The sequence below is a fragment of the Denticeps clupeoides genome, chromosome 2 (assembly GCF_900700375.1).
Source record: "Denticeps clupeoides chromosome 2, fDenClu1.1, whole genome shotgun sequence".
In the NCBI taxonomy this organism is placed as follows: Eukaryota; Metazoa; Chordata; class Actinopteri; order Clupeiformes; family Denticipitidae; genus Denticeps; species Denticeps clupeoides.
In genome coordinates this window covers 5,408,098-5,428,967 of record NC_041708.1, presented here as the reverse complement: position 1 = coordinate 5,428,967, position 20,870 = coordinate 5,408,098, and the positions used below count along the sequence as shown (strand labels likewise).

Here is a 20,870-nt window from a genome sequence, read left to right as displayed (position 1 = left end):
CACTCGGGGAGGTCCGCAGCCAAGAGCACCGGAGTGCATCATTTCCATATCAGGTTAAGTGGCGGTATTTCACGCCTCATCGCAGGAGAGGGTAACAAAAAAAACACCCCCAAAAGAAACAACTTTATTGAAAGGAAATGTCAAGTGTTTGTCGTGAATGTCGCTGGGGCACGAGCTTTACCCAATAAGCTGGTCTTTATTTTCTTCCACCGCGGTAGGGGGGGCGTTGGACACCACGACCTGCATGTCCAGTTGGTTGACAACAGACACCTGAAAAAAGAAGTTTGTCAGTTTGCAGTTCGTCACGGGACTCCGTTCGTCATGTGAAAGCGCGGTGACGCGACTCCCATAATATGGCAAGATGGCCACCTCCAGTCACTCAGTCATCGTTTGCCTACCACAGCAACCACTCAGCTGTTCCTTTTTTTGCTTTCCCTTCCCTCACAGTAAATTAAGTGGTTCTAATTTCAACAGAACAAGGAGTCTCACGGGATGTCAACTCACTTCATGGGGTGTGCTCCCATGAAATAATGTGCCTCCTAACGAATTAGATGAAGTTAAAGCCCCCTTCAACGCACAGCGCGGCCCAGACTCCTTGATTTCATTAAGGGGCCTTTAGTGGAACAGGTTCTCTCCGTTGCAGTAATGCTTAATCGAGTGTCCGCGCCGGGCCTGCCTATTTGGCTCAGGATCTGGTGTAGACGGGGCAGTTAAGACACATACGTTTATATCAAACTCACCGGCCGTCCAAGTGAAACAATAAAAAAATTTAAATGGGTCTTTGTTCTGTTGATGTATGTGTCTACAAACCACCTCTGTTCAATTCTGGGGACTAATATAATCACTGACGCTCCTCGTATTTTTTAAATGAGCTCTTGCTCTCTCCTTCACTTGGCTGCATGGGGCCTGATGAAATGTGAGGTATAGCATGAGCGAGCAGCACCTTGGATCTCGGTGGTGCTTTCTTCACCAATTCTCCTGACTTCTGCTAGCTTTGTTTGAGCTTAGGGCTGCAGCACGTCAAGCCTATAAGATGGGCTAAATATTACTATACAAAAAGGCACAAATAAACATATAAATTAATATTTGTGCTGTCAACATTGATGCTTATTTACATGTACTTATCTGACGCCCTTTTCCAGAGTGAATTACAATCAGTAGTTACAGGGACTGTCCCCCCCTGGAGCAACTTAGGGTTAAGTCTCTTGCTCAGGGACACAATGGTAGTCAGTGGGATTTGAACCTGGGTCTTCTGGTTCATAGGCGAGTGTCTGACCCACTAGGCTACTACCACCAGGGACTGTATGCAACCTGTGGTACACATACTCAGGCTCCCTTAAATGTATTGTGCAGTTATTATTCTTAATACAGTTCATGTCCTCACATGACGTGACTTTTTGACTGCAACAATAACTATATATTGCCTCCTGTGTAAAACAGTTACATACGCTCCCTTCATTATATCTGTTCCCTTCAGAGATAACTGAGGCAATGTCCCATGGTGTGTTTAATGGCAACAAAAAAGCATTTTGGGTTGACAACTGCAGCTGGTCAGTAACTCTGTTGAGGGATTATTAGGTCCCATGACATGCAGATTTTGGAAGCTTTTATATCGGTCTTATTGGTCCCCTAATACTGCATCTGAAGTCTCTTTCCGAAACTCAGCCTTGGTGCAGAATTACAGCCACTTTGAGCCAGTCACACAATAAGATTTCCCCAGGACGTGGCATTTCTGTGTCTGTAGCATTAATCTCCAAATTGTTAGTTCAAAATATTGTGTCTGTGTCTGGTCATTTGATTGGTTTTATTATGCTGTTCAAGTTATTGTCATGTAGCTAATGCTAACGGTGGTTAATTTTTGTCTGGGCGAGAAAAAAGGAGGAGAAACGGGATGTAACCTTTCCCTGTACGACACCATACGGGGCCAAATTCCAGATCCGACCGTAACGGCAAAGCAGAATGGCCCAAGCACTTTGTACACCTATCGCCATTTCCAGCCATCGCGGGAGCATAGACAGGTTAGGGGAACTAGTAGTAATGTTAAATAATCTCACAAAATTAAATTTTCATATAATGGGACCTTTAAGTTACAATATTCAATCCATGTGGGAAAAAAAATTTAAAGGCAGTTGACTGCTGCGCTATAAAATGTTCCAACTGTAGTAGTCATGCTAATCAATGAGGTGCATTTGTGATTCATTTTGCACGTTTGCCATGCATTTCTTTGTTCACGCAACAAAGTGACAGAGCAGTCCACTACCCATCCTCCAATGCACATGTTGTCAGTTGACCAGATTTCTCCATGTACTAGCAGTCAGGCGTTGCCTTTCTTTCCGCCTCTCTAAGCATGTTCCGCCACACAGGAAGTTCTTCACCCATCTTTACAGCTGGCTGCCTACTGAGATTTCAACAGGGCTTGCTGCTTTGTGAAGCAAATCTATACCAAACCACAGTAGACACTTTTATGGATCCAGGGGACACTTTTTGGAATCTGAAATGTATAGAAATGACCTATTCTACTCCAGATGATTACAAACCGGTACCAGAAAGATTACAAAACCTCATCAGACCTTCTAGTATGCTGAGATGTTCTTATTCTCTGTTTATGTGCTAATAGACGTCCAGCACAGATTTATTTCAGTCATCACACCACATTCCAGATGAATCCAGATGACACACTGTTTACCCCACTGATAGATCTAAAGAAACGTACCAATTATTAAAACTGAGCCCTTAACGAAGCCACCAGCATTGAATAATTGTCCTACAAAGTCCAGCTTGGTCAGAAAAAGTCCTACAAAGACCAGCTGGGTCAGAATTTTTTTTTTCTTTCAGCATTTTTCACAGCTTGCTCACAGTTTTATTTCTGGACGAGGTTACTGCTACCTGTCACCTGTGGCAACAGGCAGATGTCACCAAATTAGTCATTTGGGTTCTGGCGCATGCTCAAATGATCAGACATATATTGAAACGCTCAGGCCCACCTGGATCAATTATTGCGCTCCAGAATGTTAGTGCCACACCAAAACATGTGAACGGTTCTCTTGTTGTGACATGTTTTGTGTGTTGCTAAATGTGTCTGGAAGGAAATGTGATTTTTTTTCTGGCAGCAACTGCAACTACATATGAAAGATAAAATACCAAAACTATTTTAGATATATTGATGATACAAATAGTCTAGTGACTATTTTGGTTTCAGAGCACTATATAATATAAGTTTAAATATAAGTTTAATCAGGAAGAAATTTCTAAAATGGTGTAATGTAGGGGCGGTAGTGTCCTAGTTGGTTACACATTCGCCTACAAACCAGAAGACCACAAAGACACAGGTTCACAAACCCCACTTACTACCATTTGGTCCCCAAGCAAGACATTCAACACTGAGTGTCTCCAGGGGGACCGTCCCTGTAACTACCGATTGTAAGGCTCTATGAATAAGGCTGTCTGATAAATGTAATAATGTATGTAATATGAATGTGAAAATGAATGTAATAACAAAACAATTAATAATAAAATTAGCAACTATTTTCATAATCAATATCAATTGCTTATATTGATTTGTTGTTGCAATCCTTATCACATTATTATTATTATTATTATCAATAATGTAAATAATCAAATTATCACACCTGTCTTATGGCCATAGTTTCCAATGCAATCTGGCTACATTAAATATTAATGACAAGGAATTTGCATTAATACATAATTCATGAGACATCACAGGTACTGGCAATCACAGGTATGGGTATAATAAGCATTGGCTTTAAACATGTCTTAGACACAACAGGGTCATAATTTACATCACTCCCCCCCTGAAATTATGTGTTCATATGCATGATTCTCTAACAGGGGTTGGGGGGGTGTTAAGGCAGATTAAGAAGCAAAAGGGGGCTACTGTGTGTTTACTCACCACCACTTGTGCTTTGCTGTTCAGACCCTCGCCGTAGTTGTCCGTAGCAATGACATCAAAGCGAAAGTAGGAGCGACGCATGTTTCGATACATGATGGCTGTCTTGATGACGCCTGTGTGTGGCTCGATAACAAACCCATCTTTGCCATCGGCGGTAGGAGGGATGATGAGTCGGTAGAGCATGGCACTGTAATTCCCTGTGTCCTTATCTAGGGCCTGACACACACACACACACACACACAAAGACACACATTGACAATAGATCATTCATCTGGTGCCCCAAAGCCAAAGTCCTGTAATCGGCCCATCAGTTGCTGGCAGTTTCTTAACGGGTCATTAGGGGGAGTCTTTGAGCCACCGAAGAAGCCCACAGAGGACCACGCTATCTCTCAGACCCAGCCGAGTTGAATAGTCAGAGCGACCCTCGGCAGTGACATTGATTTATAATACCTTTTTACGTCCGCGTAGGGAGCGAGGCTGACCTGCCACGGCTGAGTCATTAACACAAATGAGATGTTTTCAATATGCCAGCAGAGCTGTTCCACTAAATACTCCCAGCCCTGGGTATTAAGAGTCCCTCTTAAGGTTTACACCCGAGTTTTAATGGCTTGGAGTGTAAAGACAGGAGAGAGCTGATGAAGGTTTCACATTCTCGAGTATCTGACGCAGCGCTCCTATTCTCAATGTGGAGATTTAGGAGGCTGATCCCCTGTTAAACCCACACAAAACTTCTCAAACTACTCTGTCTTTTCAAAGGAACAGATAGAACCTCTCAAGCAAGGTTATGTGATTAATCCTTATTTGTGTTTCACTTCAATATGAATTTGAGTTTCTGTAGCACGAACCTTGCACCATGTGGTCTCACACAAAATAGTCTAAGTTTTACTGTGATTGTTTCAGCCCACAATGGTCAACAATGCAGCCAAATACACACAAAACTGCAAAAATAAAACAGTAACATAACATATTTTAGAAGAATTGGGTTCCTCATCCGGCACCACTGGGCATTCATATGGTCCTATCTCCTCCCAACCCCTTTATTTTACTCTGCTCTTAATACCATTTGTTCACAGCACTGTCAACTTGGAACCTCTTACACTACCAAACCAAACATGCAGGTAGATTTTCATGGCTTTTATTCAAGAATTCCGATTGGCTGAATCATTTCAGGCGAAAAAAATCTATTTAAAAAAACATCTGTGAAGATGGTGATATTTTTTTCTATGCTAAATGGTGCAATGAACCTAAAAGCAGTACGTAGAATTTTCAGTTTTCCCATGCAGGGCCACCTATCTTTATAATTAGGTTGTTTTTCTTCTTCTTCAAAAAGATCAAAAGGTGAAGAACCTTAAATATGATGCGTATTCTGTGCTGCAAAGACATTTGCATTTAACAGTAATTACCAGCCTAAACCTAATTACATGAATTAGGTTAGTACCTTTTCTACAAGCAGTGTGGACCCTGAACTATGCACTTCCCTGTTCCAACCCTCATCTGCTCTTCCTCCAGACTTGAACTATTTCAGGACGCCTAGGAAAGTAGATTAGTCTAAGCTATGGTGTGCTGAGCAGCTTTTACTGAAATCCTGTCATTTCCCATCAGTGACAGGACGATGAGGCTATGGCAGGAGGACGTCTGAGGCGCTGGCCTTGAGCCTCTGCCAATGCCCCGTGACCCTTGACCTCGCTTTGCAGGCCCTTGCAAATGTTAACTGTGAAAGCAACTGTACCGAATTGTTGAATCGCTTGAAAAGCCGACCGGGTAATGCCATCACGTCATGTTCCCCAGATTATTTTCACAGGGGTCCTGGTTTACAGAAACTGTGACATCTCTGAGTCACTTCCTGATCCAAGGAACAAATGGAGGCTGCCAACCTCCCACACTCAAACGGCACGTGAAATCCATAAGACCACCCTTGCTGGCCTTGTTCCCGTTCAGGAATATAAATGAGGTGCCACTTGTCCGTCACTAGGCCGACCTTGCGTGGGTGAACAGAAGCTCATCACTACAGCGGACCTGGTTCCAATGTGGCATCTCCATTATATGATATATAGATGTCTCTATGGCCGAGGCATTTAAATGCTAGGTTGGCCTTCATAAAACGATTAAAAAGAAATCCAGTCAAAATGTGTAAAACTCATATTCAATTTTTTTTTAAAGATTATACGAGGAACAGTGGTGTGCCCACTGGACACCTGATGTCTTCTGCTGCATCTTTATTTTATGCTCAGAACAGTTTTGAAAGATCTGATTAAAAGGACAGTATGACAGTTTCATTGCCTAAATGTCTAAAAGAGCTCAGGAAAAATATCCAGCTGACTCCTGAATCTATTGTCCGCACACTCTGTTCCTTGTTTCGGTGTTGTTCATTGTTGCCAGGTACAATAGCCAATGTGCAGAGGGCATTTTGTAGAACAATAGAACCAACATGCTTCCAGAAACGTATTAAACTACTGGCAAGGTTGAAAAAACATGCCTAAGACTGCTAAAACAAGGCCTTGAAGGAATCAATGGGCATGTGTCTTACCTGCACCTGCAGCACAGAGGTAAACGTCTTGGCGTCCTCGGCAACTCCCCCGATGTATACTGGCTTTGTGAACACCGGTGGGTGGTCGTTTTCATCCTGAACATCAATGAACACCCGAGCTGTGTTTGCTGCAAGAGAAAGAACTCCTTCTGGTCAATACCACTTTATCAATACATAAAACCACTCTCAAATATCATATACAGCAATCTGTGCAGTCAAATGTGCAAATTCTTAAAACATTCATTTTAATAATGTAAAAAAAGTGAATTGATATAACATAATGCAACCCCAATAATATAAATGTAATTAATTGTTTTTTACTATATAAGTCACCACACATCAAGGTCAGGTCCAAGAATGTAGGCAGCAAGATTTCACCCCTGCATCCCTACCCCTCTGGACTGAATACCAATTGCAAGACTAATCACTTCAGTAAAGTGTCTTCATTACACCTCGGTGGCAGGAGACCAGCGCAGCCCCAGCTTCTCAGAAAGAGGAAGTTCTGCTTTCTGCATCCGCCCGCACAATGTCCTCTTCTGCTACTCCCACCGCATCGCCAATCCAGCACGGGGCCGCCTTGACGTGCTGGGGAGGGCAGATCTCCGCCGAGGCTCGACTTCCATGTGACTGGGCGACTGGTGAAGGGGAGGGGCGGGGGCTGTTTAATGCTCATTTCACAATACAAACGTGAGCGTCTTCATCTCGGTTTCACCTTGTCTGGCACGCTTTTGAAGACCCCTCAAGTCCTCTATTGATTTGTCTTGTGTCATTGTTTCGAAACATTAAGCAGCTCAGCCGGAAGGCAGTTTATTGTAAGCAAGGAAAGCCGTGCTCATCTGCGGCACCTACTTCAAGACGAGTAATTTGCTTAATCGTAAATGCACCGTTCAACAAAGATAAAAACAGAAAAACAAAAAAACATGTTCTTTCTTCTGAGTGGCAGATCAAGACATTCTGTGAAGTGCCTAGAAAGCCCAGTCTTCAAAGGCACAGCGCTTCAAGCGCGATTACTCGCTGCCAATCTACGAATGAATTCCGGTTCAAAACTCCGGTGAGTCGACTCACATTTGGAAGGGGCTCGGAGGTTCGAGGCGGCAACCCGCATGGAGTCCGCCTCCACGCGCAGGACGTAGCTGCTGTTGGCCTCGAAGTCCAAGGTTTTGGCCGTCGTGATCACGCCGGTTCTGTTGTTCACGGCAAACTCGCCTGCGGAAACAAGAGGCAGTTTACTTTACCGTACCATCCAAAGTCCCTGGGACTTGATTGGATGCCGTGGACGAGCATCGTACAGTTCATTTTCTGTAAAAGGAATTGAGCGAGCTTTACAAGCATTTTCAAATGAAAAAAAAAAAAAAAAAAATTATTTTCTTAAAATATTCAAGTGTTCTCCAAAACCATAAAACACATACTACATAAAAACACATCCTTGCATGCATTCATGCTAGTATTTTTCTAAATGCTCACTTACGATAGCAAAAATTAGATACTAGAAATTAGGAATACGAGGATGTGATTTTGCATGCGTGTTTGCATTTATATTTACATTTACGGCATTTACCAGATGCCCTTATCCAGAGCGACTTACAATCAGTAGTTACAGGGACAGTCCCCCCTGTGTTAAGTGTCTTGCTCAGGGACACAATGGTAGTAAGTGGGATTTGAACCTGGGTCTTCTGGTTCATAGGCGAGTGTGTTACCACTAGGCTACTACCACTGTCTTCCTATAGCAGCATCCACGCATCAAACTGCAAAATGACTCTTCCTGACATTGGATCACCACCACCTACTCCCTGAATGACAAAGACGCCGATGTCACCTTCCCCTCCACAGTCTCGTGGTGTTACCCCCCCCCCCTCCCCGCATCCTGTGCGTCACAATTCCTCGACAGCCGCTTAGCGGGCAGCGCACAGGTTTGAAGGTCACGCGCCTCCAAACTGTTTCTTCGTCCGGTCGCCGGAAAATTAACCTCGCGCCCAATTCCGGTCCCGTTCCAAACGAGTGGGCACGCCAGATGTATTCTAATGCGAGCGCCAATTCGGAAGGCAATTTCCTCTTTACACAGCTTATTATCACTGTTCCAGTGCTGAAGAACACTTTGTCACTCCAGTGACACCAGCAGCATGAAGGAACACCGCATGAAGCCATCCCCGGTCTTTTCATTAAACGTTTTTATTGTTGCGCGTGCTCGAAGCAGCGTGGCTTGGACTTTTTTTTTTTTTTTTACCTAATTCCTAAGTGTCCCTGCTGCCTTGTGCTGCTTGTCATTAAAAGGCTTTTTATCTGCACAAAATAACATGGACGGATTCCCGAGCGAGGACTGGGGAACAACGGGAACGTGAAAATACCACATGTGGGAACGGCCTCTGCAGATTAAGGTTGGCAAAGTGCTCATTGGGAGAGCTTGCTGACTACTGACCTCCATCATTGCCCTCCATGATGCAGTAGACGATGGATTGGTTCACGGCAGTGGCCCGAATGACCCCCACTGCTGTACCTACTGGGGCATTCTCACTCACTGGAGAAAACCTATAAGGAAAGAAAAAAATACACCTTGTAAATACAGCTATGTGAAAGGAAACGGGGGAAACGTTGAAAAAACGTTGTAAAAGAATCTTAATAGTTGACCAAGGGTAAGTAAAATTATGTAAAGGGAATTTTAAGAGTGTGTTGATGGGAGTAAGTGGAGCTAACCTCTTAAAAGGTCATCATGTTTATCTTAATCACCTCTCATAATGTGGCCAGACAGCAACCCAGAGCTCTTTGGTTTCTTATTTTCTTATTACACGTCTTTTATAATGGAACCTCACCATCCATGGCGCAAATATTCTCAAGATAAGCTTTTAATCATTTTATTAAGTAACTGTCCTAGCAGTATATACAAAGAAATCATCTGACTGCATTGTGTAATGAGGACATTTCAGAGCAGTTTGCCTCTACAACTTCTTTTATAGAAAGTAAAACTCAAGAAACTCATTAAGGAATAAGGTCGTCGTGAACAGTTTAATCACCTCTCATAATGTAGGCAGATTGAAGGTCACTAGTTTCACAGACAACAGAAGTATCACCTGATTCACCATTCCTAGTGGGGTTAGCCAGTAGAGCTGACTTTTTAAATGTAAGAAACCACCCCAAGACAGGTTCTGAACTGAAGACAGTGTTGTGGCTTACTGTGTAGTTATGCTGCTTTCAATATGTGAAGTTATTCTTTAAAATTAAATACATTTTGATGTCTGTGCATTCCAAAAATTGCTTTGTTGCTTAAAAAAATTAATTATGCTGTTTTGACAGCAAAAAAAAAAAACATTAATTAAAGATAATATCAAAAACACACATTATGGTAATATTGCAATAATATTGGACCATGATATGATATTTATAAAAAAAAAGTGAGTTTTATGGTCCAGTATTTATGGACAGGTAGGAGAATTAGAAAGGAAAACGACTCACTCACTCACTTTCCATAAATGCTACTCAAGGTCATGGCTGCTAGCTCCTGCCCTGGGACAGTGAGTGCACACACACATACACACCATTTACTCACACCCATGGTCAATTGATAGTCGCCAATTCAAACTCCGCACACACAAGATCCAAGCCGGAATTTGAACTCACACCCTTGGAGGTGAAAGGGCACGACCCTAAGCAAATGGCCGTGATAACAAAATTAATATGAACAAATACTGAATACTGAATCAGACCGAATACCACTACAAACCATTGATATATGACAACTTCCCAGAACACTCTGCACAGACAGTCCGGGTAGTTTAAATAGGCTTAATCTTGAGTGACAGTGTGAAATGATATGGTTATCTGGAACCCTGGCGTGTGATTTTCATGCATTTGCCAAAAAGCCGAGCAGACCAGATTGAGAAATAGCGATGGATTCAAAAGGAGGAATTTTGAGAATTTGTTCCTGTGTGGCTGGCTTCACTTTTAAGATGTGACTAATTAATGGAATGAAAGTGCCAATCCTCTATGAAAACTGACTGTGAGGTGAGTTGAATCAGGGGGCACATTTTGACCCTAAATGGCGACACATGGTACTGGCACCGGCACATGTGGAGAACTGGCTTGCATGAATTAACACACATGTCCAAAGATAGCATTCACCAACAGACTGTCCAGGAGTTGGCGGATGCTTTAGTCCAGGTCTGGGAGGAGATCCCTCAGGAGACCATCCGCCACCTCATCAGGAGCATGTCCAGGCATTGTAGGGAGGTCATACAGGCACGTGCAGGCCGCACACACTACTGAGCCTCATTCTGATTGGATTTAAGGACATTAACGGGCAGTGGTGGCCTAGCGGTTAAGGAAGCGGCCCCGTAATCAGAAGGTTACCAGTTCAAATCCCGAACCGCCAAGGTGAGAAAAGCACCGTCCCCACACACTGCTCCCCGGTTGCCTTTTATGGCTGCCCACTGCTCACCAAGGGTGATGGTTAACATTTTGTTGCGTGCACCGTGTTCTGTGCTGCAGTGTTTCACTATGACAATCATTTCACTTTCACTCTGACTCCAAATCCAGACATCCATTGATAAAAGTGTTGTTAAAGTGTTATGATAAAGTGTTGATAAATTTCATTTCCATTGGTAATTTTTGTGTGATTTTATTGTCAGCACATTCAACTATGTAAAGAACAAAGCATTTAATAAGAATATTAAATTCATTCAGATCTAGGATGCCTTATGGCAAAATGTGTGTATATGGCCTGGCATGGAATACTCTGTACCACAGTTACTCATTAGGTCTTTTGAAGACAACTAATAGACTTTTAACCAGTGTTGGGTAGTGACATGAATCTTTTGGACTGAGCCATTATTCAGACAGCAGATGCATTGGCATAGAATCACTGCGTAGTGTTGCCTTTGTATTATTTTTTAATACAGAAGTTTATACATTTTGGTTTCTCTCCTTCTCTCCACCACTTTTTGTCAATTCATTGCACAAAATGAATCTATTTTTTTCTTTTTTGGCACACAACAGTGTTGTCCTTACGCCTTTGCAGAAGAGAAGTTATGAGTTCAATTAAGTTACACTTTGATTTTTGTGATGAGTGCTTGACAGCTGCTGGGTGAATGCATATAGCAATAATGATGACAGCATTGCTGTTTTGTGTCCAAGTAGGACATTAATTACTGACTGAAATATCAGTTATTGGGTGAGATAAATGCCGCAGCCTGCACAAAAAGAGAGTGGTCTGGCCTCACCGGCCTAAACCACCAAGGACGCGTCGCAATTATTTAGAGAGACCTGTTCGCCGATGTTTTATTTCCTACAGCTGCAGAACTTCGAATGACCCTCTCTGGGCTGTTTCGTGATGTGCCCAAGATCAATTGTTTCGTACAGCTTTTCCAAAACATTCCGTGTGAGGTGGGGGAGATGAATGTGAAAGTCAGCATGCAGAGTTCATGGAGTGCATTCACAATGAAGCTGCAGAAGAGTGGAGGAAGCGTCTCGAGGACGCAGCTGTCGGTCGGGCTCTTGCTGTGAACTGAGAGGGCAAAGCATCCAAATTCAAAAAAGAGGTGTGACCAAGACCAAGAGGATCTTCCGAAAGACCGCAGTATTTGCAGTACCCACCATCTGTATAATGCAAGGAACGGCAAGGTAGGAATGACAAATGACAGAATTATCCCGTCTTCCTCTTTACCTACATCTGTATCTGTGAGCCTCGTTTAGACGTTTAATTAGCTAGTGGCAGTGGCGGCCTAGCGCTTAAGGAAGCGGCCCCATAATCAGAAGGTTGCCGGTTCGAATCCCGATCCACCAAGGTGCCATTGAGGTGCTCACCAAGGGTGATGGTTAAATACAGAGGACACATTTCACTGTGTGCACCGTGTGCTGTGCTGCTGTGTATCACAATGACAATCACTTCGCTTCATCAGTGATTTCACAATGTTCCTGCTCACTAGACGTTTTTTTTTAAATAGGTTGCTTACTTGCTAACTATCAAGCACCAAGAGACATACAAACAGGATTCACTCACACACACTCTTGCTAGGTGTGTTTGAACAGAGTCTCTCATCTCCACCCGGTCCACCATCCACCCCCCACCGCGCCCTGCTTAGGGGCTCCAGAAGAGCAGGCGGGCCGTGTGTGTGAGGCACTAATGAGGTCCGCAGAGCCACTGCCAGTGTCAGGGCTACCTCTGTCTCAACGCCATTACCTGCTTGCCGGCACCGCAATCACCTGGGCTGGGCCGGGCTTTTGCAATAACCGCACGGATGTTAATCCTTCCAAGCTCCGTCCTACCTCCGGCGTACGCGGCCCTACAAAAGTCCAGCTCTCACGGGGAACGCGAGGACTAATCCAGATCATCGGGTGCAAGCAAGTGAATCATTTCTACCCAAGTGGGCTAACAAACACAACAGCCTTAAACAAGCACTGCGTCTGACAGAGTGTCCTTCTCATCAGTGGAACAAATCAACGCCCCTGAATCCTCAGAAAACACGAAGCTACTAATATTTGAAGAAACACTCTTTTCCACTCCAATGTGTATTGATTTGGGAACCAGATAACAGGAGTTGCAAGCAATTTCCCACCAGAAGAGCATGCTAGTCATTAAGACCGGGATTGTGGAGAAAATGCACAGCCACACTTACTCAAAGACATACAACTATTGTCTGAGAAGTATTTTTTGGTTTCGTGAAAATGCCTGAGGAATATTTTAAAGCATTTGCTTGAAGATAAGGCGTTAACCTTTTCAAACTATTTGGGATCAGCATTACTGTCAGTCAGGTGTCATACTGTGCCTGTCCTTTCCAAACAAGAGTTAAAGGTCAAACCTCGTTCCTCGTGAACTTGGCGCTAAACATCTTCAGCCGTTCAAAAACAATTTACATTCAGCCAGAATGCATTAATGCGCCATGCATTATTTATGGTAGCAAGGGTTGAACGGCAATAGTGTTATAACTCCCAAGTTCATTCGCAAAGAACAATTCAAATCAATTCCGTTCCCCAACCCCACCCCCTTTGTCTGCATTAGCACGATGCTAAACCGGTTTCAACACCTCTTTGCACAAGAATGGGTATCGTGTCATCACTTTCTGTAGGTCGGGCAAGTCGATGGGAAAATTGCCAAGCAAAGACGGACGAGGATTATGTTTCCATGTTCAAAATGCGACTATGTGGCGGTAAAATGGCATAATGCTAATAACGGCAGGCATACAAACAAGCATCTAAATATGGCGGCAGGGAACATGCATGAGCGGCTGAGATGGAATGATCTGTGCGTTCGAAATTTCCCCTGGATTTCAGTGCGTTTCTGGCCTGACAACACGTCTTTTATCAACATAACGAGTGTGCTGAATCGGGATTAACCGATACTGCCGATATATGATTTAAAACATGTTGAATATTAAATACGGGCTCCTTGTAAGAGGTGGGAGATTAGCACCACTATGCAATTGAGACATTCCTGGATTTAACGCTAACCCTCTGGGATGATTAGGCATTATCCAGCAAATTCGCCACGGCCTGTAAATGAGCGGAACCGGCTGATGTCACGGGGAAAAGCACAATGGTGGCATACTAATCAATATCTCTCTCTCTCTCTCTCTCTCTCTCTCTCTCTCACCCGGGCGCTTGATCATGTGGCATTTATGTTGGCATCCAACATGCAGCTTCCTGAAGGAATACTGCTAGAGAGATTGCATGCTAATTTTAAGTAAGGAGTCTAATGGTGAACAATAGTCATTTGTAATTCTGCAATTTTACAGCAAAGTTCTGGCACTGAATAAACGGGTTGTCTTGGTTTAAAAAAAAACCCCAAAAAACAGTAGATTGCAACTGCAGCAAAACAATTGAGGCCGTTTGACTTGAACGCTGAGTGATGTATTGTGTGAGGGGATGACATTGAAAGCACTTCCTCCGCAATGTTGTTAATGGTTTATGGGCTCTTTGTGACTCACACGGTCTGTCTCAGTACGAGGCGCAGGAAAGACATATTTGACAGAAGTTAATAAAATCTGGCGGGCCCTGGCATTTCAGTACTGGAGGACAGATATTCAGATTATTAATAACGCCGCGTGTGCAGCATGAGAACTTTTGAACCACTCAGTGGCTCCTGGGTTCGGATCGAGGTGTTCGGTTCTTCTCACGCTTTGATTGCCTTACATCCGACAAAAAAATCCAACTTTTCAGTGAACATTTGGTGGCACTTGCATTCTGGATACCGTCTAATCAGTACACTAGAGGTATGCCTCAATTTATGCTCTAATTCCACTGAAGATGGAGTAGGGTTGAGTGAAAGGCAGACGAAAGGGCATCGATGTTCGGCCGATAAGCAAAGTGAAGTGGGTCAAGATTCTGTGGGTGTGTGATGCTGCACTCAAAATGAATCCTGGAATTCTACCACAATTTCTCAGTCCCACCCGCCCTAATTTAACATGTGTCTCTTTCTGAGACGGGACAGTTGAGATGTAGCAGTGTCAGGATCCGGTCCAAAATGGGGGTTACTCCGGTCCAGGATCCGGACCGGAGTTTCATTGTTGTCCTGTGTAATGTTCCCTAATCGTTTTCACCTGTGTCAAATGTTTAAAGCTGCCCTGTTCGTTTCTGTCCGCTGTCAGGTCTTTAACGTTATGTTCCGTGTTCACCAGTGTCTACGTCTCGATGTCTTCCCTGTCCTGTGATTCACCATTAAACCCCTGTTCCGTGATGTCAGGTGAAAGCGTCCTCCATTCCTCGTCATTCCTCGTCACTCTTCGTCCTCCTCTCCGTTCACTTGCCGCGTCATGCCCGCATGGACGTGACAAGCAGAGGGTCACTCCATGTCAAACTGTACCAATGTCATCATAGTGGACATACACTGTGGACCATGACACTGGACAAGTTGAAACCGACTCTGCACTGTGCAGTGTCTTCCAACATAGACAGATCCTGTCTTCAGTGCACCATTATTACCAACCCAGCTCTGACACCTATTGCATGCCCACTCTACCCGGGAAGGGGGTCCCTTTTGGACTCACTCCTTCCCATTTTTTTTTTCTCATTTTTGTCTCTCTTTTTTTTTTTAGCAGAGTTCCTTGCATTGTGTTGAGAAAATGTCTAAGTTTGGATGGCGTCAACTTCAAGCGCCTGTCAAAGCCCATTGAGACATTTTTGTGCTAAATAAGAAATAAAATGGTTTTATTTCTTCATTTGGTAAATACTAAAATGAACTGAGTACCTGCTGAATAAAATTTTAGTACCACAACTTTGTTACACAGTTCAATGTTTTAAACCACATGAGATATTTAAAGATATTGTTAAGGGTGGTCACTGGTGACCCTGTCACGATGGCTGGCCATAGCAAGGAAGGGGCATGCATAGGCATGACTTCACAAGATTGGGGTTTATTGGATGGAGCACACAGCAGGGAGAACATCACCAAACAGCGACCCGAAGGCGAATAGAAACGAAGAGGGCAGCTTTATACAATCATACACAGGCAAAAACAATATAATAACACGGGACAAACACGAAAGGCCTGCTGCTCCGGTCAGTCTCTGGCACGCCACTGCTCCTCGGCCCTAACGCTGGCGTCCTCAACTACACAGAATGCGAGCAGGCATCCTCGACCACATGGGGCGCGCCGGGACCTTCAGAAGCCACACATGAAGGCAACACTGGCCTGGGACGAGGGGGCTGTCCGGCGTCCTCCCGGCGAACCACGGCAAAACCAAATCTGGTCGGGTCGTCATGTCACAACGGCTGGACGCGGCGAGGAAGGAGGTCTGGGGTTTATTGCATGGAACACACGACAGGGGAAACATCACCAAACAACGGGGGCAGTGGTGGCCTAGCGGTTAAGGAAGCGGACCCGTCATCAGAAGGTTGCCGGATCGAATCCCGAGCCTCCAAGGTGCCACTGAGCAAAGCACCGTCCCCACACACTGCTCCCCGGGCGCCTGTCATGGCTGCCCACTGCTCACTTAGGGTGATGAGTTAAATACAGAGGACAAATTTCACTGTGTGCACCGTGTGCTGTGCTGCTGTGTATCACATATGACAATCACTTCACTTTATTATTATTATTATTAACGACCAACCAGGAATCCTAATAGCACATGACAAACACGGTCGAATCCGGTCCGAATCCCTAATCTTGACCTCAACACCAAAGAAATAGGGTCAGTGTCATTTCATTTTTTTAACGTTGTACCGCTCTCTCTCATTCATTTCGCACGAGGTGAATCCAGATTTAAACTCTACAGCCCCTCCCATTCCTGCGGCCTCTTCGAAAGCATCCCTGAGGAAAACTTCTCCCTGAAATAACATTCTCCAAACTCCAGACAATTAACAATCCCAGACGCCATTAACACAAAGGCGGTTTGGCCCAAACCGCCCCCCCCGCCGCCGCTGCTATTCTGTTCCAGCAACTGATTCACTGTGAACAACATGTAATTTCAACTTAAACGCTTTCAGCTCCGGCACCCGCATCGCTAACGTCTTAATTCTCTCCCCTCGCGTACGTTCATTAGCGCGCCGCCGCCTTTCCCTCCCACCTTGGGCAACCGGATTGCTGCTACGCTAATGACATGTTTGTTAGCCTGACCCCTCGCTGGTAGACCGAGGCGGCGGCGTGCTAATGCAACAGGTGCCACCCGCGAGGAGGGGGTGTCCCGGTCCCCTAATTACAGCCAGGCAGGAGTAGGGAGGGGAAGAGGCTCGATGAGCATTGCAACGCCGTGGCGGGGCTAATTAGACATGACTGCTTCAGAACGTGCCAGCCTGTGACAAATGACATTTAAACAAAGCGTCGCTTCGCTTCACATGAAAGCGTGACGCTGGAGACAGACATTTAAATAAACAAAAGCAGAATAAATAAAAGTGGGGATAGACACTCTGGACGAGGGGAGAGCCGTTGCTGGGGACAACCCGACCCACACAGGGCTTGTACAATGAGGAACATTCTGTATCATCTCAAAATAAACCCTCAGAGGGGTGCAGATCAAAAGCGTTTTATTTTGGCTGAGTCAGGCGGGGCCGGTCGTCTCTTTCTGGAACACTGACACTCAATTTGGCCAAAAAAAACCAACCGCTCTGTGGGAAACAGATGAAGCTGGACACATGTGGGCTCCACGGATGAAGAACGGAAGGTTCACGTTAAGCTGTAACGATTGAGATGTAAGATGGGAAATTCCAGGTTCGTGCCATTTTGTGATTTTGTCGAACTGCGGCCTCCACCAAGCAAGAGGTGCCGAAAGCCATCAAACGGCCTGAGGTGCCATGACGGGAAAGTTTTGAAGTGAAAGTGATGTGACACACCTCAGCACAGTGAAATGTGTCCTCTGCTTTTAACCATCACCCTTGGTGAGCAGTGGGCAGCCATGACAGGCGCCCGGGGAGCGGTGGGGGGGACGGTGCTTTGCTCAGTGGCACCTTGGCGATTCGGGGTTCCGATTATGGGTCCGTTTCCTTACCCGCTAGGCCACCACTGCCCCACCACTGTTGGGCATGGATGACCAGTGTCTTTCCTGTCAGCGACATCAAAGCAACTTGGCAACTTTTTTGGGAGTCAAATAGAGAATATAAAAGAGTTTCTCATGGGCCGCACTCTTCTTCTCCCCCTGGCTTCTGGGCATTTCTCTCTCCCCCTGTCTCTCCTGGGCCAGGCTTCCTCTATCCCTCTCTTTTTCTTGTATTTTGCGTTTCTCTGTAACATTGGCACAATTTTTACATTCAAAATTTACATGGAACTGCAACAGTAACCTACCTGAGTCAATCAATTAGAAACTGTTCATTCTTGTAACTTCTATTGTGCCATGCATCTGTATGTCCAGGTAACATCAGATGAGCTTAAATACAGCCTTATAGGCTGGACACAACAGTCTACACGAATCAAAACAACGCATCAAGTCTAACCACGGAAAGCCATCATCTTAATTACCTATCTAAAACCATCCAATTACCAGCTCCTGCATATTATCTAGATTTTATGACAGCAAAGGTAATATTTCCTCCTTAGCATACGGCGGCGCAACGTGTTACTGATGCACAGCCTCTCTGTTCTCTGCTTTAATTTGATTTTTATCGTGTAATCGCTGATAGAAACAGGCAGTAGTTATCTCAGATCTGAATTGGATTACCCAAATTATTGAGACGGGGAAAAAAATCTTTGCTGCGACTTAAAGAAAAGAAAAAAAAATCAAAGCAAGTCGGAGCCTTGCATTCTCAAGTGGTTGAAATATGATTTATACACATGATATATGACAAACCCTAAAACTACAGATGGAAATCATCTATAATTATACACCTATTACTGTATGTGTATCCTGATGACTGATTATTATAGCAAATAGCAACAAATCAAAATAAATTATTTGCTGAAAGTCTTGTTCTATGTTGCAAACGCTGCATTAGTATGGTAGTAGCCTAGTGGGTAACACACTCGCCTATGAACCAGAAGACCCAGGATCAAATCCCGCTTACTACCATTGTGTCCCTGAGCAAGACACTTCACCCTAAGTTGCTCCAGGTTACTGTCCCTGTAACTACTGACTGTAAGTCGCTCTGGATAAGGGCGTCTGATAAATGCCGTAAATGTAAACGTAAATGTATTAAGCGTTATATAAGTAAGCACCACTAGACAGAGCTGCATTAAGCAGAAAAAAAACAATGTGAAACACACACACACACACACACACACACACACATATATATGGATGCCAGCAGACAACGCATATTTCATTAGTTATCCCTTTAGTTTATTATGGACAGGTGACATGAAACATTTTAATCTCATTTCAATATTGCTCCAAAATGAGGCAGAAAATATATATTCCACTTCAAAGTGTCCTCGAGTCCACAGGGAAACAAACAACTCACTTCAAAGCCACAATCAAATGCCCCATGCGCAATGCGAAAGCACTTACATTTCTACCATCTTGCTTTGGAAGATAAATTTCGCTCATGTTTATTCATGTCCTGTACTGGATAAGATGTTGGGGGGAGAGTGAACGGTAACATCCAGAGAGGTAAGCAGGAAATGAGACAGTGATTGCTGTGATCGTCAAAATGACAAACTCAGAAGTAGCAAGGTGCTGTGCCGGAGATTTAATGAAACTCACCCAGGCTTCATTAAGTGTCTTTTTTTTTTTTCTCTCTTTCCTGAGACAAAGTGCACGTAAAATGCACAAGCTGCAGATTTTGGTAAACCAGCGTGAGAGTTGAAGACAAGGGATGCCTCTTTCCTTTAAAAAAAGCATTTGCTCATAGGCTATTACTGTATATGCTTTTTGTAATATGCAGCATTTCATCATTCCCATTAACTTGCTCACCATTTATCTTTCGCCCTCTCGCCCTGCTCGCCTTGGAAATGCCGCCAATATGAGTAGACTATCAAGCATGTAGTGCATGTGGGCTTTGTTTTTGCCATTCAATATGCGGGGATGACCTTTTCAGGGCGCCCTGCCTGCATAGTTACTGTTGCCACGTATTTGCCAGTGCCTGATGGCTCAAATGAATGACTGCGGAAGCCTAACAGCCTCCTGGATGGGGTTAGAGGAGCACAGAGAAGAGGTGATTTAGGGGTTCTCCACGCTGACCGGACTGTGCTTATGAATATTTGTCTTTTTTTGAAGAAGGAATAACAATATTTCTTTCTTGTCCTTGGCAGAGAAACTGTGTACTAATCTGTAGCGGTGATGGGATGTCTCCTGTATTACAGTGATAACAACGGGCATCCAGCGAGCAATTTATTAAGACTGGTCAAAAACGCGGACCAGTAGAATTACCGTGACTCTCTGTTTGCTGGTTGCTCTACCGCTCCCTTGAAAAAAAGCATCGGCTCGTCCAAAACTCTGCAGCCAGGGTTCTTGCTGCTCTTCTCTTTTCTCTATCCTCATGTCACCATCCTCTCCACCGTGCCATACTTTTTTGGATGTATTTCATTGAACATGTAAAGTGCTGACCCTGCTGAGTCTTGGTTCCTCTCAAGGTTTTCTTCCTATTAGTGGGAGTTTTTGCTTGCCACTGCTGCCTCTGGCTCACCTGGGGACCTGAGCACTGTTCTATTTGTTAGGAGCTTTATGACAATGTACACTACATAAAGCGCCATATAAATAAAGATTGACTGATTGATTGATTGATTGATTGATTGATAGAATGTGTTTCCTTGACCAGCTGATAATTAAAACGTGAAGAATATGTGAAGAAATTTGAATATAAGACCTGAAAGTTCTTTTTTTGCTCATTTCAAACAGGTAAATCTGAGAATTCTGAGACAAGTATAAACCCTACTAATTATGTGAACAATGTAGAGTTATTGAAATGACAGGAGGTGGAATCAGTAAAACGAACAGTTCTGAGTTTATGTAGTGTTGCCTAGAGGGGGTCTACAGCACACTTTTCTGGTCAGCTTTTTTGTAATGCATCTTTTTAGTCACACTTTTAAGGAACCCATTAACATTAATATTATACCATATTGGTGTGACTATAACAAAACCC

General features: G+C 44.1%; 1 protein-coding gene across 10 annotated transcripts in view; it reads right to left on the bottom strand.

Annotated features, from left to right (window-relative positions):
* The window catches only part of pcdh15b (protocadherin-related 15b), a 209,906-nt gene that overhangs the window by 15,754 nt on the left and 173,282 nt on the right, over positions 1–20,870 (bottom strand). For all 10 annotated transcript variants that reach the window (XM_028964715.1, XM_028964706.1, XM_028964695.1 and 7 more), the window contains 5 exons: positions 8,854–8,963; positions 7,503–7,643; positions 6,438–6,565; positions 3,911–4,126; positions 182–270 (listed from right to left, as the gene is read on the bottom strand). In XM_028964715.1, coding sequence (XP_028820548.1) covers positions 182–270; positions 3,911–4,126; positions 6,438–6,565; positions 7,503–7,643; positions 8,854–8,963 — 684 coding nt within the window. The remainder of the gene's footprint in view (positions 1–181; positions 271–3,910; positions 4,127–6,437; positions 6,566–7,502; positions 7,644–8,853; positions 8,964–20,870) is intronic.